The sequence below is a fragment of the Leptonotus elevatus genome, chromosome 4 (genome assembly GCF_054856555.1).
Source record: "Leptonotus elevatus isolate MCC_2025b chromosome 4, RoL_Lele_1.0, whole genome shotgun sequence".
Taxonomy (NCBI): domain Eukaryota; kingdom Metazoa; phylum Chordata; class Actinopteri; order Syngnathiformes; family Syngnathidae; genus Leptonotus; species Leptonotus elevatus.
This window is the reverse complement of record NC_141242.1, coordinates 12211243-12238020: the sequence shown is the minus strand read 5'-3', so window position 1 is coordinate 12238020 and position 26778 is coordinate 12211243. Positions and strand designations below refer to the sequence as shown.

The window sequence follows — 26778 nt, the reverse complement described above, 5'->3', positions numbered from 1 at the left end:
AATAGAACAAACCCCCAAATACAAAACACTCATCCGTCCATTCTATCTTACGCCTAAATTGCACCAACAATTCCCTTGAAATTCCCCTGAAATTCCCCATTACTCTATCATAGCAAACTGCCAGCAAACGTTTGGCTCTGTGGGGTGGGCGTGGGGGTGGGGCTGGGGGTGCACACAGTTTTAAGCCAATCGACGTCCAGCGGCTCTCACCCGCTCTCGCGCATGCACTCACGTCAACGTTGAGAAGCGCCACACAAGCACAGCCGCTCAAGTGCGGCCGATGTTGTGACAGCGCGCTCGGCCGTGGGGTTGGGGGCAGGGGGGGCTGCATGCTCGCCTAATGAGCGAGCCGCTTCAGTTTTCTTTGGGATCCTTCATCATTCACACGCCGATGAGACGCTGTGCGGATCGCTTTTCGGGACTTTTGGATTTGGATACTCGCGATTGGCACCGCTGAGCGATTTGAAGGTGAGTGGAGGAGACGCTTTGACTTTTGACGGTCATTTGATGCCAGCAAACACTTGTCCGTGTGTTTTAGGTCGGTTGTAACTTTTAACAATACACACATTATTACATTAAGAGGACCAGACACATTTTCCACTCAATTCCTCCACCGGTGCGCTTTTACGCACCGACACCATGCAGCAAGGAGACCCGTGTCACTTTCCCTGCCGTTGGAGGCTCATTTGGAAAAAGTAAACTAAAAAAAAAAATCAACAGTCAGGGTGGTGTGGGAGTGTGCACGGACCCCCGCCCCCCTCCCTGCCCCCCACGGGGCTCCAGATGTATGGACTCAGCTGTCGCCTGTCACTTGGGTGACAACTGCTCCGCCGCTGCCTGCGCGCCACTGGGTGGATGTCAAAAGGGCGCCGTGGAATTGTGTGAAGAGGAATGCACACGCGCGCGCGCTCGAGCGCGCGAGCGCGCACACGGAGGAGAGGTGACAATAGATGAGAAGTCACTCTGGAAATGTGTGTGGAGAAGTGCATGAGCAGAGACGACCACAATGTATGTCAGCAGACACCCACATGATTTAAAAGAAGATTAGCAAATTAGTTTGTTTTTGTTATTTTTAAATGGTGGTTGTGGATTTAAGGGGTGTCGAACTGCAGCATCATACTGAAAGATGTTCCTAATATTTTGGACATCTGATGGAACATAATTGATAGGCCACATTGTGATTTTCCTCGGAGCGCCATTGTATAACTTAAAAACCCATACAAATGCATGCCTCAATTTATTACAGATACACAGCACATTAATTGATAACAAATTCTGAAATCAGAAGCCTGTTAAAAAAAAAAAAGTCTGATCAACTATTTTTCAAAGGGTGATTGATAGCAAAAATTGCTTGCAATATCTCAATGTTATTAAAAATGAAGACAATTTTTTGCCTTTGCAGGCCACATAAAATGAGGAAGCAGGCCACATCTGGCCCCTGGGCCTTCAGTTTGACACAGGTGCTGTGGAGCAGTTTAACTATATTTTTTTTACTAGGATGGATTTGGTCCTGATCATTCCTAGATGAGAAAAAAGACAATATTTGTATATAAAATATGTTAAATATGCCTAGATTATTTTATTGAAAAAAAAATGCTTTAATTGTATTGTAATTTGTTTAGAATTACTTAAATTATGAATATATAATATATCTAAATATGTAATCTATATTTTAAAGTATATCTAAAATTGCTTATTTTAATATGTTTTTAAATGTTCTTATTTAAAATGCACCAATCGACAAAAATTTGGACCCTGGGCCACACTTTGCTCTTCATGTTAGCCAATCAAAAAAAAAAAAACATGAAGCAAAGTTAACAATTTAGATACAATAGGTACAACCGTATTGAATAGTAAACTTCGAAATTATTTTTAATATTTTGGGTATCTTATCTATTTATATGGTACTTTTTTCAGTTTAATTTACTAACTTTATCACTACACTTGATGTTTGCAATTATGGTATATTCATATTCACATCATAAATTCTAACTTCATTTATTACCATCATTACTATTCTTTGCTGAGTGACTGGGTGAAATAATGCACTTACACTGACCAAATGCGGTCAAGCTTCAATCCTCAAGCTTAGCGGGACTAAATATTAGTTGTTTTGTTTTTCAAACACTGTAACAATATTAACTAAGCTGTAATTGCAATTGCAAAGGCGTTTTGATGAGCTATCGTTTGGACTGTAGTCTACAGGTGTACCTAATGTTGTGACCAGTAGGTTTACAATTAAAACTCCCTCCTCATCTCAAAGGAGGACGTCACCCTCAAAGAACGTTCGAGCAAAAAATATACTTTTCCAAGGACTGAAGAGTGCGGTAAGCCTCATTAAAGTCTTGCGCACAGCAAAAGTCAGCCAGGCTCGGTTGCTACGGTCACAGGTGATGACGTCACCGATCCCAGAGCACTTTCGAGTTGAGAGAGGCCCTGGATGAGGTGTTTGGTTTGGACACGCGGTAGTGGGGGTTATTTGAGGTATTATGGTGGAAGTGGGATTAATAACCGTAGCACGCCGATGAAAGCACTGGGCCAATGTATCTGAATGACTATGTGATTGTTGCAGTTGTTTTGAAATGTTTAATAAGTGAGAGGGACCGACAAACTCGGAAGCGAGCACACGAGCAAGGTGATGGTGTCACCTAGTGGTCACATGGGAGGTTGCTTGAAATACACACGGAACTATTATCCAGCCCAATAAAGACATATATATGGTTTCATTCTGTTCTGTATTCCAACTATACAGAATGGTCGGTTAGAGCCTTTGTGTTTGCTCTCTCACTTTGATTCTACAGCACGTCAATCATACATTTGCTTCCGCTGCTGTGTAACAGTTACAACAGTCCTCCCGGAAACACCTACCTCCAGACAAATAATCCTATTGTAACATACTCTATATAGCCTGCATTTAACAACATAACTGCCCATTCTGCACGCACTCAACTTTAAACTATTCTCCCAAATTAGAATGAACGTGGCTGTAGATATTGTTTAAGATATGTATAGACCAAAAGTAACCTCAAGGGAATTAAAGTCGCCATGAATAGAAACAAAAGTGGCCTACAGTTGGTGTGGAAGTTTTGAGCAAACATTTCTTAATTTCTTCTTGGCTGTATATATGATATTTAGAGTTTTTTTTTTTATTATTCTGGGAGAAATCATTAACCTTCCTATGTAATCTGGAAATACAAATACTAGTTCCAGAGCCAAATTATCCACATCCAAAAGCAATTATTAAATGTGAGGGCTATTTTTAAAGTAGCTTTTCTCCTTCTTTTTTTTTTTTTACCCCCAAATGGAAGTTTATAGTAAAGAAAAAAATAATAATTAAGTGCTGCCTCCATGAGAGAAAATACAATCCATGTTTGTGAGCATTTCACTTCCCTTAAATAAATATAATAAATTAGACCATTCAAGGTAATGGGGTAATGTTACCTAATTAGTTTTTTCAGAAGTGCGTATGAAAGTGGTAGCCCTTGGCATTAATCATCAGCTATTCCCCAAAATGTAGCTCTCACTACTTTGATGCTTGCTGAACTGAGGTCTCACGTGATGTCGAGCATGACACTGGTTAAACGTTACGGGCATTTTTCCCCAAAATATTGAAACTTGTCTTTGGTAAGAAAAAAAATCACAACATAATTCAACAGAAATGAAAGATTTCAACCGTTTGTGCATCATGATTGAAGATGGTTGAAGGAGTTATAACACCGCAACATCAATGTTTGTTTCCTTAGCCTGTCTATGGCGTTTTGCACTGTGTGTTAGCATTAAGCTAGCCTACTTTTGTCAGACGATGTTGTTGGTGTTTGGCTAAATACACGTTGTGTAATTCTCTTTGTTTTATGTTTTGTTTTCAAGTCAAATTCAAATTATTGCTCATGACCAAACAAATCAGCTGAGTTACAACTTCAAATCATAAATTGAGGTAGCTCTGTCATGCAGTTTGTCAGGTGACAGTGCACAAGAGCGGTGATGTTTAGGAGCCCTGTCAAATAAATGTTTAGCACATGGGGCTAAGTTGTGGTAGCGTTTAGTACAGGGGCAAAGCTGCGAGCTCTGCTTTCCGTCGCAGCACCTTGTAAGGCAGCTTCCACGCCTCCACTGGTGGACTTTAACAATGCGCCGCAAGCCCAATACCAACGGCAGACATAAACATGCATGCGTATGTGTCACGGTTGCTTTCGGATTGGACATGGAGTGAACGTCCACGGACTGGCAGTGTCCCGCATGTTGATTTAAAAAGTAGAACGAATCATCATGGCCTCCCCCCAATTCCCATAAATTGTCTGTAAGGCAAACACTTTGGCAGCCTTTTATACCTCACACTGGGACCAGTTTGTTTCAGCAGGCCGGAAGCAAGCGCGAGGAAGAGGGGTTGTGGGTTCGATTTGGCACGGAGCAAAAACTGAGAACTGTAAACAGGTGGTTCTCAATCTGGGATCGAGGGGCCTCTGGGGGTCCTCAAATTTTATGGGCTGCAAGGACACGGACTTAATTGGGGATACGGTTCGAGCGCGGGCTCGCCGCGGTCGGACACAAGTTCCTCCTGCACACATTGCATCCACATGCGAAGCATTTACTCCCACTGCACTGCAGTGATTAAAAGTAGTTAGTGATTTAGCGCTTGCAGGCGCGTAGCTCTGCAGAATGATGTTAGCGAGGCTGGGGGGACCCGGCGCTTACCGCACGTTGTAATTGCGACGCTAACTATCAGACCACCACGTTGATGAAAGTGGTCCTTGCCGCACACGCGTCTCATTATCGCCGACATGTTTATGCATTAGCTTTATCAATGAATGCACAATTGATGTCGTCATGACTTTCTCCCCCCCCCCCCCTTCAATAAAATATGCATTATCAGATGTCTCTTAAAGATATCTTGAGCAATTTCATTTGAGTTAACCAACTTTTTGAGTAACCTAAGATTCATATTTGACCCAACTCAATCGGGTTCTTCAATTACCAAAGGGCTGGGTCAAATTAAATTAATAAACCACGAAACAACCCAAACATTTTAGTTGTTTTGTGGGCTATTCATTTGACTCAACTTTTAAATAACATAAAAAGTTGGGCTAACTCAATCGGGTTATTCAATTAACCCAAAAAGGTGGGTGAAATGAATAACCCAGAAAACAACCCCTAAAATGGGGTTGCTTTCTGGGTTATTAATTTAATTTGACCCAACTTTTTAGGTTACATAACTCAAAAAGTTGAGCAGATTTATTTTTCAATTAACCCCAAAAAGTTGGGTCAAATGAATAACCCACAAAACAACCCGTTTGCTTTCTGGGTTTTTAATTTAATTTGACCTAATTTTTTGGGTTACATTTTTTTACCCAACTGGTGTTCCACAGGGTTTAGTTTTGGCACCCCTTCTTTTTTCATTGTATTTGCTGCCTCTGTGTTGCATCTTAAGAAAGCACGGTATTTCCTTTCCCTGCTATGGAGATGATTGTCAGATCCATGTCCCGCTAAGCTAGTACATCTCACCCTGCTGACCTGGGCCACCTGGCGTCTTATCTAAAGCAAACAGTCCCAAATTTGGGTTTTAAATAGGACCGGTAAATTGGTTCCGTTGCTCAATCATTTTTTTAAATCTTATGCAACTAAAGCCTAGTAATGCCTCTCCTTTCACAACAGCACTTAGCAAGGGTGATCCATACCTTCGTTGCATCTCGGTACGGCTGGATTACTGTCATGTACTTTATTTTGGAGCCAGCCAGCCCCCCTCCCTTGAAGTGTCTCCAGTTGGTCTAAAATGTTTAGAGTTCATTTTAAGATTATTTTATTTGTCTTAAACGCTTTAAATGGTCTCGCCTCACCTTACTTCTACGTGCCTGGCCGCTGCCTCAGGTCAGTGAACCAGACATTACCGAAGGTACCGAGGACTAAGCTGCGGCTCAGAGGGGATCAAGCTGTTTTCGTTACTTTGAAATGATGTCGGATTTTTACTTTATGTATATCACTTTGTCTGCAGCTGTGGTTATTTTTAAAGTGCTCAATAAATAAAGATGAGCTAAGTTGAGTAGAAATGGAAATGAGTTATTTTCCTGTTTCTTTGAATGTTCATTCCTGGTAAAAAAAAAAAAAAAAAAGCAAACATGGTCAGATACAGTCTAGTCATTCAAGGGAAAAACATTCAGCAAGCAGGGTATTCAGCAAAACCTTTCCGGACCCCCGTCCTGAAATTATGCAAAACATGCTCACAAACACCCTCAACCCAACCCCTTCCTGTGGACCCTTCCTCTTGACCCCCCCCCCCCCCCCCCCGGCCCACGGCGGCGGCGGCGGCGCAGGGGTGGAGTCAGTGGGCACCGTCGATAAGAAAAAAAAAAAGGTCAGCGGGGTTTAATAATGGACCGACAACAAAGTGATTTCCTGCCAGGACATCTTTTTTTTCTCAAACCAGCAATTTATTGCTTTTTTTCTTATCGAGGGCAACACAAGATTGCTTTGCCAAATCACACAATGCTATATTTAACTAGAAAATACATTCTAATAATAGACCAAAAGAACATAAAAGAGCTCTCGATATCAACTTCTCTGTCGTGGAAATCTGCTACTTACTGAGATTGTTTTTTATTTATTTATAGTTAGTATAGATAAGGCTTCCATCTTGATTCCCAACCCATTAGCCAGACATATGAAAAAGACCGGAGCTTGTTGTCACATATACTGAACAGCCAGTACTTGCCAGAAATTCCTCCTGAAATGTTGCTGTGGCCCTCTTGGCAGACTGATGATGTGATGCAAGAGAAGGTATGATTTTTTATTTTATTTTTTTATGGAGAGCTCAGTTCATTCGGTAAGAAAAGCCTACTAGAACAACTAAACTTTATTCGGGGTTAATTGGAGATACTTTAAATAGTGGCAGGTGTGTGCTGGCTCCCATTTAACATGGGTCTGAATGTGATTGGTTATTCTGAACACAGCCACAAGCCCAATCATATCTCAATTGTTATTTGTAGTTCCCATTTCTTTCTTTTTTTCATAGTTCAATTGAGCTATTACACAGTGGTTTACATTCATGGTGAACAAAGTTTCGAAACAAAAAAATCGAATTAGTAAACTTGATTTTTTTTGGTGTGTGTGTGTGTGTGTCTACACTCTTAAAACATTTGTAGAAAAAAATAACCCAATTTATGGGTCAAAAATGGACCAATCCTCTACTTGAGTCTTTCTGAGCCAACTTTCTGAGTTGTTTTATACAAAATGACCACATTTTTTGACCCAAGTAAAAGATCTGACCAATATTAATTTCTTGACTCAAAGTTTGGTCAAATTGACCCATGAAGTGTATTGGTCCATTTTTGATCCATAATTGGGTCACTTTTGACCCAAATGTTTTTAGAGTGCATAATGCAGTAATCCCCGATTCATCACAGGGGACATGTTCCATACCCTCACACAGTAGGTGAACATTTGCAATATACACTCTAAAAAGAGGTGGGTCAAAAGTAACCCAATTAAGGATTTAAAAAAATGGACCGATCCACTTTATGGGTCAATTTGACCGAACTTTCTGGGTTGTTTTATACAAAATGACCCACATTTTTGACCCAAGTAAAGGATCTGACCAATATTTTTTGAGTTGTTTTACACTAAAAGACCGATTTCTTGACTCAAAGTTGGTTTAAATGGACCCAAGTCGAGGATCGGTCTATTTTTTGACCCATAGTTGGGTTATTTGTGACCCAACTGTTTTTAGAGCGTGGCTTATCATTGATGATTGGAAGGTTGCCATGTTTGTGTGCCAGTGTTGAATGATTTTTGGCCTTCACCAAAAAACACACACACACACAATGATGACGTCTAATAGGGCAGTTTCTTTCCTAGAGTGCCCAGTAGGCCTGGCATCCTTACTGTAAAAGTGATAAGGCCACCAGTTAGCTCCGTTTTTCCATTTCCTCTTAAAACACACACGCACACACACACACACACACACACACACACACACACACACACACACACACACACACACACACACACACACACACACACACACACACACACACACACACACACACACACACACACACACACACACGCGCGCTAATGACCTCATGCCTGGAACATTACAAAAGGGCCTCATGAGAACTTCGGACTGGATCTCACAAAACCTGATTACAGCAGACGACTCTCATGCATGTACGAGCACTACAGAGCCTTCCTATGTTATTGTCCTTAGGAAGCGTAAACACATTTATTTATTTAAAGATTTCTTTTACATGAATGAAATACTGTTTGATTGAGAGAGTTTATCACTTACGTATGCTAAGGCGAGTAAATTGTAGTAAACAATTGTATTAAAAATAACTTCTTGGCTGTCAATATTTAAAAAATCGAATGATAAACAGTACGTTTGGTGATAACTGATTGCGCCTTCTTGTGCTGTGATATCCTTACGCCACTGCACAAAGTAGTTCATTGCGAATTGTACAGTAGTGTTGTAAACTGAAGACTTGTTGTAAGCCCCCCTCTGTGTTCGACCTTACAGGGTCCATTACGTTTTGCTATGACTCATATTCATTCATTATTGAGATCATTCTTTTTCTTCTTCATATCTCAGTACAGATATTCCACACGTCAGTGCACTTTATATGAGAGGGTGGGGATGGGCGCGTTTATCTGTACGCTGAGATATGCACCGGCTCATCTTCATTTCAAAAGTCTAGAAAGGCAACATGCGGCATGTCATACATTAGCTCTTTTATGAAGTGTTACCCAGCTTTTATTGAGGTAAGGCACCCATTTTACATTTGATAAATCTCACACCACTATGGGGGTTTGGGGGTAATCATAAATACTGCAATTATGATGATCGTATCTCATTTTACTTTTGTGAAATCTGGTGAATGGATTGAATGTTGTTATACTCGGCAGGACGCCATCGTACCTTCTGTCATCTAGTGGAAGAGCATTTAATTGTTTTCTGCTGCAAACTCCTGGAATATGCTACAAATCACTCAACTCATCTTGTACCAGCTCAATAATACAACCAAGAACTATTTTGCTTCTCAACGTACAAGTTTTGAGCTTCGTTTGCTTTATAGTTGTTATTTTTTCAGTTTCTAACCTATATCCTCTGGAAGTGAATGAAAATGAGGGCAAGCATGTTCGGTTTGAACTGCAGTCCAGTTCCTTCCCAGTGTGCAGCAGCACTGGAGCATGTGCTTAATTAGAACGCTGCAAAAAAAGACTGCAGCCGAGCGCTTTCTCCAGGAATGTTAATCATTAGTGGGATCCCGACTGAGAAGCCCTTAACTGTTATAGACCATCGCTGGATTCTGCGGGGGTATGGGGGTGGGTGGTGGTGGTGTTGTTGAGGGGTGGGGGGGGGGTGTATTTTGAAGCCGCACCGTTTTGGGGGCTGAAAACGCTTCCACGTGTGTCCCGAGGATGTCTTCTCTTCCTACTAAGACTCGCTCATTGCCCTCCGTGGGGATGGATTGTTCGCCATGTGAAGAGAAGGATGTTCACCTTCAGAGACAAGCCCCAGATGTTTAAGGAGTGACTTTTTAACAGCCGCGGTCAAACTTTTACGCGCAGGTACGACAAACTATTTCCTGCTCATTGTCAACATCTTGACAGTCAATACAATAAAGCGCACACTTTCCTACTCCAGCTCGCCAAGTTTGTCCAGGGAGACCACACATGACAGGGCTTGCCCCTTTGCTCATCCAGAGCTTTTGTCGGCGCGAGTGCGCAGTGTCAGAGCCATCAGACAGCCACAGGCTTTTGTTGAGTTATAGTGTCCTCAAATAAAGGGGGCTTCCTCCCGTTAACAGCCCCCCGGGAGCTCTGCTGCTCCACTTCCCATTGTTCCACAATGAGGTCCCACTTTTACAACTAGGTGAGAGGGTGTCAAATTGAGGGTGAAATACGAGCGCTGCTGATCGGGCGTCCCTGCGACGTTTGGCGAGGCCGATGGATAGAAGATGAGGGGTGGAGACAAGTGGCGTGCCGGATCCCAAATTGAGTTTGATGGAACGACATCACCGTATTTGCCCACTAGGAGCTAGGGATGTAACGATAACGGCAATGTCGTGAAATCGCGATATTAAAATGGCCACAATAACGTCGTCGTCATGTCACGATATTAAAAGCAGCTCATCTGTTAAAAAAAAAAAATGTCAGGTTGATTTCCATTAGTGCAGTTCTAGCACCCTCTCGTGGCTAGTTTTTTAGTGCAGTTTAATTTTCACAAGGCATGTTCTAGCCCATTTATGTTTAAAATCTACACTAATGGTAAGATGAAGGGGAACGTAACGTTTGTGAACCGAGTCAATATGTGGAGGAACTCAATGACTGCTTGCATTAGCAAGTAAGTGCCTCAATATTAAGTTGAGTTAAGTTATTAAGTGCTTTTTTTTTGTTGTTTTTAGTATGAGATAAAAAAAAAATACAATATTGTGACCTTTTTTATATCGTCAACCTCCCCACATATTGTGATATCGCATCGTGATGTTTGGACATTGTTACATCCTTATTAGGACAACGGACTGTCATCCAGAAGATGATTATCAGAAGCATGTCAACATGCTGCTTTAATATAACCATGCAAAAAAATGCAGGACTGCGACCCTGGAGAACTGGAGTTTGAGACGTAGAGGTTTAAACCAACTTTCCTCTTCCACGGGCTTCGCACACAAAAAAATGAAGGATGCCAAATAAATTGTTCACGTTAGCTCATTTATGCTAAAATGCTAAACCAAAGCGAGTTGACGAAGCCAAAAGTCAAGTATTTTTACTAGGATCTGTAGAATTCGAGCAGCAGAAGTCTCTAAATCTCCACAATCAGAACCAAAACAATCTACTCAGATGACCTTAACGCAGAGCAGAAAATGGAGCAAAGACATTATGAATCAAAATGTGATAGTTGCGGTTTCTTTATAGTTTTAAAAACTTTGAAATGCTCTATATAAAATTAATGTAGTAGTAGTAGTAAGGAGTGTTGGGCCAAAACAAGCAAACGGCACAAGCAGTGTAGCCCTCAAACCATAGTTTGGATAGCTCTGGCATAGACTAAATCTGTCTCCTAAACAAACTAATAATCCATAAAACAACAAAGTGTGTGACAGTTAAGACAGCAAATTCTTTAAAATGTCACTTTTCTGTAAACCAAAGCAAAATCAGAGCGAGATGGAAAAGTAAAGGATGTCCTGGCATGCCCGCTTGCTATAAGCATCCAATAGAATATGCTTGGCAAAACAGTGCACCAGGTCTCTGTTTGGATGAATATTATAGTCTCATAAAAACTTCAAGCACAACAACCTCCATAATATGTAGCTTTAAAAAAATGTATACCACAGCAAGTCTTTACGCTGTACAATAAGGTGCCAACTCTCAGCATGTAATATTGCACTTGTAATGTAAACAGTGAAGTATAGCGCATTGTGTTGTCATACGAGCCACAGAATGAACGTTGTATTATTGGAAAAATAGCAATAAAAATATGCAGCGTGTACTAAGGAAATGTAAAATCACAATAGATTGGTTGCAAGTTACAGAACAGTCATAGTAATGGTTATTGTAAGAGATATGGACGATAATGTTAGATCATAATAATAGAGCTATAGCTACATTAGGAGCGTAGAGTTTAAATAGAAATATTGAAATATAAGAGGGCAGGGGTGGGGGCTAGCATAGTAACAGGGGATTGTTGTGCTATGTCAGATTTTACTACCCAACATCAGAGTCCTTGTTGCATTTGTCGCTATAGTATTTGGCTAAGTCACGGTAGTTTAAGCTAGTTGTTAAAAAAAAAGAAGAAGAAGCTAAAAATCTGTTTTTTTAAAGGACCTTGTGAATGGCTGGATGTGACACGATTAATCATCACTCAATTCCACTGTACATAACATATAATCATGGATTATTATTGCCCTACTACATACCCTAAATGTTTTCCTTTAACGTTTATTATTGTGGTGGTGTACAACTGCACTGCATCATACTTGAAAGCGGTTTCTCATAGCTTGTAATGTAACCCTTGCCCCCCCCTTTTAAGACATTTTCCAGAAAAAAATTAAACAGCGTTATCCCCACGAGGTCCCTGTGACATTATTTTTCTTGAGTTCCAATAAATACACCGTGGCAGAAAAGAGCCGGGATGAAAAAGTCAGCTGTCTGCGGCGTGTCGCGGTGAAACAGTAAAAGCAGGGGTTACGCCAGGGTTAGGGGGCTAACAAGCCTCCAGTCTGACCTGAGTTTGGCGGCCGCAAACCAGCTAAGTCAATATCAAGACGCTGGCTGCCCCACCAGTTGACCTTTTCCTGCCTCTTTCGAGGCGTAAAAAGGATTGTTGTTACAGTAGAGTGATAGGCTTTTATTGGCCTTTATAACCGGGGCTTTTGTCGGGCCTGTGTCCTGCTAATACCCGTTGGCCAGTCATTTAAACCTGGAGAATGCCTACTTTTTATAAGGTGGCTCACACACAAGTGAGAGGCATTCTTCAGCGGGGTCCTCAATGACGGCGAGTTAAAGACTGACCTTCCCTTTGCCCCTCTGCCGGCATGGATTTACGACATGTCTTGGGACTTTAATTTGACTCGTTTGAATAGATTACATTAGGCTTGAACTCTTGCTGCTGTCCCCGTCTATGGGATTCCTCCGACTGGATGCTTTCCTCTCGCGAAGGACGTGTTTGGACCAGAGAAAAATGCGGTTTTATCGTCGGGTGTTCCCTTTGGATGATGATCGCCTTCCTCTTGTCCTGTCCTTCTCAGGGCATGCTGGTCATGGGCTACCTTGCTGCTAGCTTCTTCTTTTTTTTACACCGGTGAGAAGGTGCAGACCAGGTGTGAGGTGCCGTTCAGGTCGTTGTGGCTATGACCGGGGAATGGGCCGTAAAGCCCCTAGGCGATAGATTTATTGGTCATCTGGTGCTCTCAAAAGGTCACGGGTCAGGGATGCATGACTTTATATTATTCAACGATCTGAGGTGAACCTTGAACTGTGTTTGTACCTCTGACAATGGCGCAGTATCTAAGCATGAAATTCCGGGCGCTCAGTAGATGCTTACGCTTTGGATCACGAGTTGGGGAAGCTATGGGCCATATACCGACTGTGAGAGGATTTGATTTGGCCATGCAATTCCAAACCATAAAAACTTCCCAGCAACTGTAACATTTGAACAGAAAGCTAAGCCAAAAGGCTGTTTTTCGTCATCTTTACTTTCAATCGGTATTCTATCACGTACAACTTGCAGGTGGCTAGCTTTCTTGTATATTTGATAGCTAAGGATGTTTATTTTCAAACACAGTTTTATTTCCATTATTTCATTTTGGGAATTTTCATTTTTTAAATCCATTTTTCACCGACAGACAGCTCCTTGGTTTTTAATGTTAGTTACATTAACTTGTATTTGTATCTAACTAGCTAGCCATCTAATTGTCTAGCTAGCTGTCATCTAGCTATCCATCTAGCTACTATATCCAACCATCCATCCATCCATCTGCGTAGTTTTAAGGAAGCCAAGTATGTTGTAAGCGTAACCACATTTTAGGACTGGGTGATATTAGCTCAGTATTACATGACAGCGTTTTTACCCCAAAATACATAGTAATATCTGTTTGATTACGGCATCATATTTTTCTTGGTCACCCCGGACACCCCCTGCCTGAGATTATTAATAAAGTCCACTGCCTCACACAAATCCAACTTTGGTAGCAGCTACTATGAAGGCTGTTTCCTTGGATTTAATAGGCAGGATGCTGTGCTGCCCGGCCCCTTAAAGATGTGCTAATGGAGCAGGGGGTTCAGTGTTTGGGATGAGCACAAAAGCCGGCGTGAAAGGCTAGCCTGTCCTTCCTGGCCTTGGCTGCTGCAATGGCTTTGTAGCTACAGTACAATCGTGGCTAAAGCACATTTAGCAATCAAACGCGACAGAGAGAAGTCCCAAAATGCTCACTGACGATGACATGTCCTACAATAGATACATATGTAGTTTTTTTGTTTTGTTTTTTTAACACAAGCTTCCTTTGGACCGAACATTGACAGCTCTCATCCACCGCCCACAAATTTTAATTTAAATATGAAAAGCGTGTGAAGGCAAAGAGGGCTGGAAAGACAGCCAAGGAGAAGCTGTCAATCATACACAGAGTTCAGCCTGACATGCAGTCTGTGGCTCAAACTGATTTAGCTCATTATATTTATGACACAAAAAACTGCCAATAGTAGTAATTGAGAAAAACGTGAATGATGAGCAATGTAGCCATCAGAATCTCATTAGTAGTAACGACAGTAATACATGATGGTGGGTGGATCTTTGAAGTTATGTTAGAAGACTAACTTCACAATCTCCATTTAAATCTTAAATGAATGTCAACCTATCTACTTTTTTTTTTTCAATATTTTGTGGTTAACACAAAGCTGCCACTAAAATATTTTTCTTGACACAATCTACAAAGCACAACACAGAAAGGTGTAACTGTCCAAAGATTGACTTGAAACGGTCACTTTTGTTTTCTGAGGCAACAGGAAGAGCCTCATGTTGTGACATTCCTTCAGAGGTGAAGGAGAGGCAGAGGTCAGCTGCAAACTCCCTGGGGAGTTTCACTGGATGGGCAGGTATGTACAGTCTCTTTACGTCTCAAAGGTACGCTTCCATGCCTTCGGACGCAATAAAACCAACCACAGGATTATTGGTCAATCAGCAGCTCGTTTGATGAGGACCGTATCCTAAAAAACTATCTACAAGTAGATGAGTTTGAGTTTAGTTTATTAAAAGGACAGTGACATTAACATTAAGAAGATGGCTGCACCAGATTTAGCACAATGCTAGTTTCCATCTATGGCGAGCAGTACGTTGTCTTTCATTTAAATTAAGACTTTTACAGTATATGTAATACAGATGTTGTGTACCAACGATTAACTCAGCATTTTGTATGACTCAAGACATTAGCACGGATTCAGTCAGTTTCGGTAGGAAACGTGGGAAACCTCCCTGGTTTGATATGACATGCTGATTTTCGTGAGGAGGTGGAAAATCAACCCTATAATTAAAAAGCTGTACCGAGCAAATGCCTTGACATCTTTGCTCACTTGAGAATCATTCACCACTCTTCCCTCATCTTTGAATTGAGAGGAATGCCACTGCGGGTAAGAGAGTGGCCAGTGAGGTAAAACGAGCCCCTGTGTCAGTGACATGTTACTTAAGATTCACGGTTCCTACCATTAACTGGCGCTTTTCTCATTTGGGAGCCGGCGTTTGAAGTGCGAGGGGTGGGTCAAGCAGAGGCATTACCCAGCGTTACCCTGCTGTGACTGGCTGCTGGTGAAGGGGCTGGGCTGAGGTTAAGGGAGGGGGGGGGGGGGTTGGATTTAGGGAAGTGGGAGAGACATGGGTAAGGGATGGCCATCTGGTATACACACACCTCTCAAATACCTCTGGTGCTGTGACATCGTGCCAGTAACTGTGTCGACCACTCTGGTGGAGGCTGCTGACTAGTGCTCTGGATTAAGAGTGTTGACGATCATGCGTAGTACATATAGAGCTGAGGAGTTGCAGAAGAAACTAGGACAGGCTGCTGATAAGATCACTTTTCTTGCTTGGCTCGGGAGAGTTGACCTGAACTGAGGTAAGAATGGCTGGGGAATGACAGAGGACTGTGTCATCTCAAGAGATTCTCAGCTTTGGTTGTGGTGATGGGGAAAAGAGAAACTCTCATTCAGGGGGTAGAAACAAACAAGCTGATCCCGCTTTGGAAAGTCAAGGAGTCTCTTCAAGCATTTGTCAAAGGTCCTAGTTTCTTGTTCTTGGTAGTCCAAAGTGAATCCACTAGGATGCTAAGTGATGGCAACATGTGTGTCCTCATTCATCCTGTCCGGGACATGCAGGTGGTCCCTCTGGTGGGGATGACACTCCCTTCCATTTGGTCTTGGAAAAACACTCCTCTGACCACAAAAAGGGTCAGACCAAACAGTCTGTCTGGTCCCCTAGCCAGGCCATTTAGATTATTATTCTAGAATGTTCAGGTATACACAATGATGCAACTGTTTTAGAATTCTAAGTTTGTAATGCTTTTCCCAGCAAGGTAACAAACCACAACTTGTTGACAGGCTGCCACATTTGTGCCGTGAACTGTTTCTTTTCCGAAAGCTGAACTATCTTGTCAGATGCAAAAGCAGATTTGACAAGCTCAAGCTCTGGATCTTTGAACAGAAAACCAAGTTTTCTTTGTGAAATAGAGGCTGCATTGCTGAGCCAGGGGCCGGTCCAAACTGACTGAGAGCACTGTGTTGACTGTGTGCACGTCCATCAGTATAGACAGTGATTCAGAAAGAAGCCGCTTGTTTTTCCTGCGCAGCCACCTGAAGCTTGTTAAGCCAATGCTTTGGTGTCTGGACATCACAGGACATGGATTTAGAGTGTTGCTAAATACTTTAAAAACACCAGAGGCAGCTATATTTCTTGGTACGTCATAGTATGAGGTCCTGTAAGTGGTAAGAGCGTAAAAAATAAGATAACACATGATGCGGTGAAGAGCTGAATGGGAGTTTTGTTCATTGTCTTTTTAGGACTTTTCTGACATAAAACTTACTTGTTTAATGTATTATAACACATTTTTTATGAGTTTCCATCATTCAAACAGTTTTAGCTTCAAAGAGTCTAACTCCCCGCCACCCCCCCAGTTCCCTATGCGGCTATGCCCTATGTGGGCAGATCAGTCAGATATGCAGGATTGCAGCATCCAAAGCCATGTTAACAAGCACCAGCACAAAAGAGCTGAGAGCCTGTTAACATTCAGGACTGCAGGGGTCTGGCTTGTGTGGGTGGAGGGTGGCAGTTCAGGGATGAGGTGGGGGGGTGCTTCAATGATGGTCCGCGGGTGAGAAGGTGGGAGTTTAAAACTAATGACAGAAAACATAGACCCCTTGTTCACCCGGGAGGAGGGAAAGTTTAAAAGCCGACACAAGTGATGAGTCAGTGAGTTGGCAAGTCAACCTGAGCATGGCCAAGTTAGCTGGCTCAGTGCTTCTGTCATTCAAGGAAGCATTGGAGGCTAAAGTGAGAGGAAATGAGCTGCATGACAAACTAATGGAAAAATTAGCATGTGAGCAGATGTGCTTGTAGAAGAAAAGAAGGGGGGCTTTGACTAACACTGACGCCAAACATCCTGTCTTGCGATTTGGACTTCAAGCCAGACATTCCTGTGATTCAGGTTTTCGTCTGTATGGAACAACCAAACGTCTTAATGAAGCACATGGTCAAACGTGTGACCAGAGAAGCCTATAGTTAGCTTCCCGCTCGCTGCTCTCGAGCATGCCTGCATTTTTGCAGGTTATTTTGGTCTAATTTGCAAGTCAATGGAGGCGAGCGGGACAAGGGACTGTCTTTCTTCCCTTTTCTTAGGACAGGTTATCTGCCCGTGTGGACCTTAAATGTCATGTATGAGATAACACAGCACAAAAAAAAAAAAAGACTAAAAAAAGTGAGATAAACAAGCTCTTGATGGAACAAGCACCCAGTAAGTTCCTCAACAAAGGCACTATTGTTTCGGATATCAGATGTGATTAATGGGAGATGTCAAAGCCAAGGTGCTTGACTTGACATTTAGCGCTACAATGTAGTCACATATCCACAACTACAATAGCCTTCAGTAGACAGCAGAGCTCTCCCACGGCAATAATGCCAGTTTCTGTTAGATTTGACTTCCAAGCTCAGTAAATAATTTAATAACGTATGTCAAATGGCCTCACAATAAGACCTTATTGCCACACTAGATACCAGAATTTCCCAGATGATTGATAAAGTAATGTATTGACCTAACAAACATGACATGACAACTCATTGTTCAAGACTACACATCCACAGTGTTTTGCGAAATCTTACATTTTACAATGACACAAAATCATGTTATACATAATTAAGCCTTGCCCAAGGACACCTGAGATAGGCTCCATTTGACCCAAGTGAAGATAAGCAGTCCAGAAAATGGATGGATGGATGGAATTACAACTAACTTATTAGCCACTAGTCTTCTACAATGTTTTATTAAAATCGTTTTAGGAAAACTTTGCCAACGCCCATCTGACACGGTCTTACTTCTGATGCTTTTTTCCCCGAGCAGGCCTGAGAGGGAAATGTCAGACCACAGGTAGAGTTATTTTAAAAAGCCTAATCATGTCTAGAAGAATCTGGCATGCTGCTATCTAAAACCCTGTCGCCATAAACGAGAAGCAGGGATTAAACAACTGACAGGCTGTTTATGGATTCAAGTCTATCACTAGTATTTTGTATAAAAGTCAGCCATGTGTATTATTCCGCATATTCATATCTCTGAAATGATTTAGTCTGCGTTCAAAGGCTGCATTTGAGTGTGTCTGGTTTTGTCAGCTGTCTTGTCGCGGCCTCTGGTGCCCTTGCCGGCCATATGGGGGGGCAAATAGAAGGGGAAGCAAGGGGGGTTTCAAGGGCCCAGGTTGCTGGACGCTGGCCGGACTCCTATTTGATCTCAGCTAGAGGCGCTTGGTCTTTGAAGAAAGGCCACAACTGGACATACATTCTTCTCTCATGTGTCTTTGTGGAGCTTCATTAAGGTGCACCCAAAAGTATTTTTATACTTCACTCTGTGAAGATCGCTGATCAAAATTAGAACAGCCAGTAGATCTCATAACATTGTACTACCAAGACAGAAGTATATAGACTTCAATGGTTCTTTTATACATGATGTATTGATCTATTTATTGTCAACCACAGAGCCTAGCCGTGCTTGTAAAAATAGTGTACAAGGCCACCCCATGCAGTAAACACTGACTGTTTGATCTCCCTTCCAGATTTTGCCTCTGTGACATTGTCACTATCCGCCGAGCCTTCTTCCCTAGCTTCACCTGTCTGCCATTTCTGTGTCCGTTCGCAAGATGAAAGGACGGATCAGACAGTGGCTGCAGCAGGTTGGAAAACAAACAGCCACTAGCAAAAGGAGAGATGAAGGGAGAGAAACTGGCCTCGCGGACATTCCCCATATGGTGGCCTTGTCCCATTGTCAGGCCAGTGTTTAGACAGACCCCAGGCTCAACTGATCACGCCAGCGCGGGTCACTTGCGGCGGCCTCTCTTGAGACATAGAAGGGCACACAGCTAGTGGCTTGTTCTCACTTTTAATTTGTGGTACATGGAAAAAAGCTGACACAAGACATGAAATGCAAACCAGTAAATGGTTCCTTAGACACCATAAGGTGCCTATAAAGAAAAACAATGTTTTGATTCAATGACTTGATGTGAAGGAGTGATAAGAAATTATCATTTCAAGACCTAACAGATATTTCTCCTTCTCCCTGTCTAGTAAAAAAAAAAAAAAAGACATCTGATGAGCCTGGCAGGTGCGAAAATGGCGGCGTCAGCTGCTGGCTATCAAGGCGGGGCACGCCAGCGAGACTTGATCATGGAGCAGAAAGTCAGCAAACTGACGTCTGGCTTCCAGCGCAGTTCTACCTCGGATGACGACTCCGGCTGCGCACTGGAGGAGTACGCCTGGGTACCACCTGGCCTTCGGCCTGAGCAGGTGAGCTTAAGAAAATAATTGCCAATATGTTATCCAACTACATGTAAAGAGCAGTATGGTATTGATTCCTTTACAGACTACTATCAACAGGCATCAATCTATAGACTTAATCGGGAGTCGGAGCCTATCAGCTACTCCATTGCTAGTCCTGGTCTGGAAGGTTAGACTTGTGACAAGACAAGTGAGATGGTTTCATAAGAAGGACAATTGATATAAAAACTGTGCCAAATGAATCATTTGAGTGACTCGTGGTGGCAAAAACTATTGTACGAGGAGTCAAAATACTATGACACAAAACCTATGAAACCTTTCACCAGAGTCACCAAAGCGATTTGGTACACTATTGTTGTGTTGGCTGAGGTACTCCATTTTTACAGACCCTAACCGCAATGGTAACCCTAAATCACTATCATTTTCAAACCTTTAGACAGAGACGATTTGAAAACAATAATATGATGTCAAGAAATGTCCAAAATTAAATTGTGACAAGAGAAACAGAATGGTATTTACTGTACGTATAAATGAATTGTTTGACTTGGTCTACTATCAACTGAGTGTCATTCTATTAACAAGTACGACAGCATATACTGCATCTGTTTGGATCTTTCCCGACATTACCACCCCGAATAATGACGTATCCTCTTGATAGAGAATAAAAACAGCGTTGACCTCGTTCTAATTTCCCACCAGGTTTCTGCTCGTGCCCTCATTAGTGGCGTTCAGCAAGTTACACACCGGTGTCGTGTCGCAGTGGATTTAGGTTTGCTTTAAGGCTTGTTGGTCTACCTCACAGCCACTAACAGGCAGGATGTCTAGTTTTTATTTATGAACTGCGCTATGGTCAAGTCTGCTTGTGATTATCAGCGATCTGTTTTGGGTTGAGCAGGATCGGGAATTTGGTGTGTGTGTGTGGGGGGGGGGGGGGGGGGGGGGTAACAAGCCTTTTCCTCCATAAACACGCAAACATAAGCAGGGCAGTTAGTCAAGCCCGGAGGGCAGCCGGTGTAATTTGGCATATTTCCGAAACCCGCCTGTGTGTTTCTCTCTTCTCCTTTTCTGACTTCATCCTGCTTTTCCTTTTCAACCACACACAGAAACAAATAAGGGGTTAACGGGCCCGAGAAGTGGCTCACAGACCGAGAGAAGTCCAAACATGTCGGGACTTTTGTTTGGCCAATGCATGGGTCAACTGTAATGTCTTTACTGCACTCATTGCCTTGAATGGTGCATTATAGGTCATCATTATGGTAAAGAAACACATAGCTGCCAATTCCCCAGCCCCTGGGGAGCTGGATGAGGGGTAATAGCAGCATCAAAATGTGCATAATTTATGATGGGGATGGGGGCAATTTTGAGGTTGATTGTCAGTGTAAATTGCCATTGCTCCCCTTCTTTAGACGGCCCGAGCTGCAGGATGTCCCCAAACACATAAGACCAGCACATCCCACCTCTTTATCTGGCTGGCTCATAAAGTTTACTCACGAAGTGGTCAGCCACAAAGGTCAAAGTGCCACCGCGACAGGCTGCTTTGTCCTGTCCCTAGAGACAAGCTTATGAATGTTAAAAACAAAACAAAAACAATTTAATTTGAACTATTTGGACATTTATAATGTATCAAGGAAAAAAAAACATTTTGTAACATCTCATATTGAACATATTTTTGCCTCAGTTTGAGGCAAAGAATTTGCACATATATGTTGGTAATACCGATATAATGAATTCCTTAGGTCCAGCTGTACTTCTCCTGTCTGCCTGAGGATAAGATTCCGTATGTTAACAGTCCGGGAGAGAAGTTTCGAATCAAGCAGCTACTCTATCAACTACCGCCGCATGACAATGAGGTAAGAACTTATCGACTGCAACATCAGCGCAACAGTTACAGTACAATAATGTTCAGTTTGATTGACAGATTGTCAGAAGTATGGATTTACCAATAAAGTGACAACCTGACTTAGGAGTTCAATTTGTTTTGTAACTGAGCTTGTGACTCTGAAAACTTGTAGGTTGACGCACTCACAATATACAGGAAGTCCTCGAGTTATCTCGTACGCGACCCAAGTCGTTCTTTACGGCGCCCGTGCCTCATCTGTAGCACCTTCTTTTTCATTAAATTCCCACAGTAATCATGGCATTTTAAAGTTATTTTAAGTTGTGTTGTTACCTCCAGCAATGGACATCCATCGAGCAGGTCGGCTCGCCATCAGACAGTTTGAATTAGCTCCGCTCTGCCGTACGTCAGCAATGAATGTCTTTATATTATATAAATATTGGTTTCGGGTCACGCAAATATGTTTATTTAAAATTACTGTAACTACAAAGTATTTTGATGTACCGTAAATATCGACTTTAGCGGTGAAATCCAAAGTCGAAATTCTTGTTAAATCGCCGGCGTAGGAACGGAACTCGGCCGTAAACAGAGAACTCCCTGTATGTTGAAATATTAGAAACAACTCCCACTGCAGTTCTTCTGTCACCCCCTTGGCATCCTGGTCAACATCCCGCTGTGGGATTGAGGTCACAACATCTTGTAGACATCTTGTAGCGTGGGCACAATGCAACTTCTGACTGGATACTTCAATGTTGTTTGATGCCCCCCCCCCCCCCCCCCTTCCCAACTGGATTCCTGTCATAGCGGTGGGTTTTTACAAGGACGGCTCAGCAGGTTAGAGGGACGCAGATTGAAAGAGGCTTTATGTGATGCCACCACCACTGCCGTGGCACCGCGCTCCCACACGGCTTGTTCTTTTCTTTTGTTGCCTGCCTTCTTGATTTCCCTTTAAACAGAGGCCCTTGTTTGTGTAAACGTCTGCTTTGCCCCTTGTTAAGTCTTTGGGAAAGATCAAGAGGGCTTGTTGTAAAAATCAGGTTGTCAATCAGGGCCCGTGGGTGGAGAAGTACTGTATTAGGGGAGTAGGAAGGGCAAGCTAGGGTCAAGAGTTGCCTTTGTTCACCTCTCCTAAGTCTAAATTTACAACCTTGTACTCTTAAGTAACATTACCGCAGCAACATTTGACCCATTAGAACACATTGTCTGATGTATAACTCAGAATGGTCTCATTCATTGCCAGATTCGTTACTGCCAGTCTCTTAGTGAGGAAGAGAAGAAGGAGCTACATATGTTCAGCGTCCAGAGGAAGAAGGAAGCCCTGGGGAGGGGCGCACCGAAACTGCTGCCCCGCAGTTGTCTCAACAGCATTTGTGAGCATGTGAGTAGATTCCAGGCGAACCCACAACACTTTCACCTCTTTGAACTATTGTATTCATCTGCATCTGATTCAATGTCATTTAAAGACTAATCATTGAAAAAAAAAAAAAGAATGATGGATGATGCACTCTTAGTCTTAATGGCAATAACGTAGTAAAGTTAAGTAGACTTTGGTGCATCTGTACAATGTACAGTATTTATGCGAACCCAACGTACAAGCTAAATATGCAGCCAACGTCTTTTCGGCTTGAGTGGTTCAGTACAGTGTTCTACTTATTTAACAATGAACACTGCTCTCCCACCAAAAGGGGATCATAAAACTTGTCAAAATAGCCTTGACGAAGATTTCCTTGGACATTACATAGATTTTATTTCCTATTCACAGTGGTTAGAATCGTTTAGATGAGCTGTGACCAATGACAATCTGGCCAGAAAACAGAAGAGGCAGCTAGTTTTTGAATATTGATTTGCGGAAGAACTAATCATGCGTGCATATTTGCAGTGCGGTGAGAACATCAACGGTGGAGAAATGGCAGTGTTCGCGTCCAGGTCAGGCCCGGGTTTGTGCTGGCACCCAGCTTGCTTTGCTTGCTCCACATGCAGTGAACTTCTGGTGGATTTGATCTACTTCTACCACAATGGGAAGATCCACTGTGGAAGGCACCATGCTGAGCTACTCAAACCTCGTTGCTCAGCATGCGATGAGGTAATACCACAATTCTACAACCTAACAACTGTAATTTTCATGTCCCTGTTTTGGGGGGAAATAATTATTTCTCTTTATTGCCACAATAAGTACAGTTGACTGCAGTGCTGCTATTCTCGGGGGACAAGGACCTAGAGCAAGCTAAAAAAAACCCAGATGTAATTAACAGCCATTGAAATGTATTTGGGTGGGCTGGAGGATTTAACCCCCCAAAATGTGTCCAACAAATGCTGATAAACATTCCAAGTATGTTTTGAAACTGGAAAAACAAATCTGCGGGTGCCGATGTGGAGGCCGACTGTACCGCCTGGGGACATCCTTAAATCTGAACTGTTTACATACAAGATTTTAGTACGAGTGTGCATATTTGCCTTCCAGATCATCTTTGCTGATGAGTGCACAGAGGCTGAGGGGCGTCACTGGCACATGAAGCACTTCGCCTGTTTTGAATGCGAGACCATCCTGGGGGGTCAGCGTTATATCATGAAAGATGGACGCCCCTACTGCTGTGGCTGCTTCGAGTCTCTTTATGCAGAGTACTGTGAAGCATGTGGAGAACATATTGGTAAGAAATGGCACCATGCTCAGAAATTGATTAAATGCTGAAAGATGCTAAAACCGAGCCAAGGAAATAAATCAGTTGGGGATTCACAGCACTGATTAAAATGTAGTAAAGAAAGATGATTGAAAGCTTTCGGGCAATGCATAATATTTTCTTTTATCTCCTTGATGAAAAGTCTAGCGTTTCAGATCAAGTCTCGAAGTGCAGCCTATTTAAAACTTGAGTGCTAGGCTCTCAGCGTTAACACAATTTCCTTTATCTGAAAAACCATCTGTCAGGACTGAAACGCTCTGGGTAATATTAGTAATCCACTTTGCAATTCCCTATTTTCCAGGTGTTGACAATGCTCAGATGACCTACGATGGTCTCCACTGGCATGCCACTGAGAGCTGTTTCAGCTGTGCCCAGTGTAAGAGCTCCCTCATGGGCTGCCCCTTCCTGCCGCACCAGGGTCGTATCTACTGCTCGAAGGCATGCAGCCTCGGGGAGGACGTGCACGCTTCTGACTCATCCGACTCGGCCTTCCAGTCGGCACGCTCCCGCGAATCACGTCGCAGTGTGCGCATGGGCAAGAGTAGCCGATCGGCTGACCAGTGCCGTCAGTCGCTACTTTTCTCGCCTTCGGTCAACTATAAATTTCCTGGATTTAGTGGAAACCCTGACGACACCATGACCAACAAGCTCGCCCACTTGAACTTATCTGATGAGCATTTCTGGAGGGGGCGTGGTGAGGAGACAGAGGCCCCCGAAGATCAGGAGGAGGAGGAGTGGGCAGAACATGAAGACTACATGACTCAGTTGCTATTGAAATTTGGTGAAAACGGGGTCTTCAGACAAGCCGGTGACTCCAGACCCACAGATTTTTGGGTTGCAGAAAGAGATGCCAAGTCAAAACAGGAATCAATCAAAGCTTGTAGCAGTAGTGGCGAAGGAAGGGGCAGCCTGGCCAGCAAGAAGTACCAGGCTGACATGTACTGGGCCCAGTCACAAGACGGGCTCGGGGACTCAGCCTACGGTAGTCACCCGGGACCGGCAAGCAGCAGGAAGATCCAAGAGCTTGAGCTTGACCAAGGAGCTGGAGCAAGCATGGAAGATGAGCCGCAGTGGTACGGTGGATCTTTGGAGTGCATAACAGACGAGTTCAAGAAGAAGGATCAGAATGTCCGAGACTCTATGGACTCACTGGCCCTCTCCAATATTACTGGTGAGCAACAGTTTTTATGTATTAATGTAGTAACCAAATTATGTGCCGGATTTTTCAAAATGTGTTCCTCTTTTTCAGGAACCTCTGTTGATGGTGATAGTAAAGACAGACCTTTGGTATACTCCATGCAAGGATTCCACGATCTGGAGACAGAGGACTGTGAGAAAACAAGTAACATGGGAACCCTCAACTCCTCCATGTTACACAGGAGTACAAATTCACTGAAGAGCCTTGTATCCGAGCAGGAAGTGGAGGCAAACGTTGCTGAAGAAGAGGTGATACATCTTCCGGAAGAGAGACCAAAACCACATGTGCCTGCCCTTAGGCGGACACGTTCACAAGCTAGACAGCAGCAAGTGAAATTCTCTGATGACGTGCTAGACCGCTACAGTGATCTCCAGGTGCGACAGCCCCCGATGAGCGAACGAACTCGTCGCAGAGCGTTCCATTTTGAAGAGCAGGACCAGGAAAGTCACTCTGGACGCAGCCATCACCATCACCGAAGGCGTCGCAGCCGCAAGTCTCGCTCTGACAACGCTCTTAATCTTTTGCCAAAAGAGAGGGCCCAAATGGGCTACGGAATGGACTACAGACGGAACGCGCATGATCCAAGGAGAGAGCACGGTTTCCATGGACACCCACCAGCTGGCACCATGTCAGATTACAGGCTTCAGGGCTCAGCCATGGGCAAGTTCTTAGATCTGTGTGGGGAGGATGACGACTGGTGCTCCACATGCTCGTCCTCTTCTTCTGATTCTGAGGAGGAGGGCTTTTTCCTGGGTCAGCCCATCCCACAGCCAAGGCCACTTAGACACTACTATACTGAAGACTTGCCCAGCCCTGTGGCGGGCATGTCTCCTCTCCCTTATGGCCAACGGACTAAACCCAAAAAGAAGAAAGGGCATAAGGGTAAAAACTGTATCATTTCATAGGCATTATCTTCTGCTCCTGCAAAAACAGTGAACCTGCGCTCTAATAAATGGTTGTCATATATCATATCTGATTTGTTAGTGTACGCTTCTGTGGCATTACAACTTGCTGGTAAATTCATTCAGTATTTCAGAATAATGCATATTTATGAAAACATGATCTAAATATATTGATACTAAATGTATATATGTAGAGAAAATAAAAAAAAGTGGCTATTTTTATACCCTTGGCTTAATGACATGCTTACGTACAAAAATAGCATTAACATTAAACTAATGGTAGGTCCCCCCGCCACCCCAGTCTCCCTAATGAAGGTGCCACACATTTTGACTTGTGATCTTATGTCTTTAAATATGTGATGTTGAACTGGCTTGTGCAGCTCTGACGAGAGAGAAACCGTTTCAAGTGATGGTCATTTTTTTGTGTAAGACAACTATTGTAATCTGTATAAATGTATAAACTGGAGTATAAGGTTAACATAATTGTAATAAAAAATGTATATAAAAAAAAAAAAGTCCCAATGTGTGTTCTTTGGGTGAGGACGGGTAGTGACGCGGGTGGGGTTGACCAAAGCAGACAGCGAAAATGAAAAACTGAATAAACTGTTCCATTCCATTTTGAAGGCCGTGGCTCAGACTGTAGAGACGATCGTTCAGTA

The 26778-nt window shown here is 43.0% G+C and overlaps 1 protein-coding gene across 2 annotated transcripts; it reads left to right on the top strand.

Annotated features, from left to right (window-relative positions):
- Nucleotides 1–258: 258 nt before the first annotated feature.
- On the top strand, nucleotides 259–26622 carry prickle1a (prickle homolog 1a). 2 transcript variants are annotated; one of them, XM_086073834.1, is made up of 8 exons: nucleotides 259–468; nucleotides 19295–19513; nucleotides 21241–21354; nucleotides 22582–22719; nucleotides 23221–23424; nucleotides 23803–23989; nucleotides 24321–25190; nucleotides 25269–26622. In XM_086073834.1, the coding sequence occupies exons 2-8, from the start codon at nucleotides 19319–19321 to the stop codon at nucleotides 26120–26122; spliced, it is 2562 nt and encodes an 853-aa protein (XP_085929960.1). In that variant the 5' UTR covers nucleotides 259–468; nucleotides 19295–19318; the 3' UTR covers nucleotides 26123–26622. The 2 variants fall into 2 exon arrangements, with proteins under 2 accessions (XP_085929960.1, XP_085929961.1); XM_086073835.1 differs by lacking the exon at nucleotides 259–468 and adding an exon at nucleotides 15387–15587.
- Nucleotides 26623–26778: the final 156 nt, after the last annotated feature.

Bases quoted from the DNA above. Each gene is read 5' to 3' on its own strand.
- prickle1a (XM_086073834.1), top strand. From the start codon at position 19,319: ATGAGCCTGGCAGGTGCGAAAATGGCGGCGTCAGCTGCTGGCTATCAA. The intron at 19,514-21,240 runs GTGAGCTTAAGA...TGAATTCCTTAG, and splicing joins CTGGCCTTCGGCCTGAGCAG to GTCCAGCTGTACTTCTCCTG. The intron at 23,425-23,802 runs GTAATACCACAA...TTTGCCTTCCAG, and splicing joins GTTGCTCAGCATGCGATGAG to ATCATCTTTGCTGATGAGTG.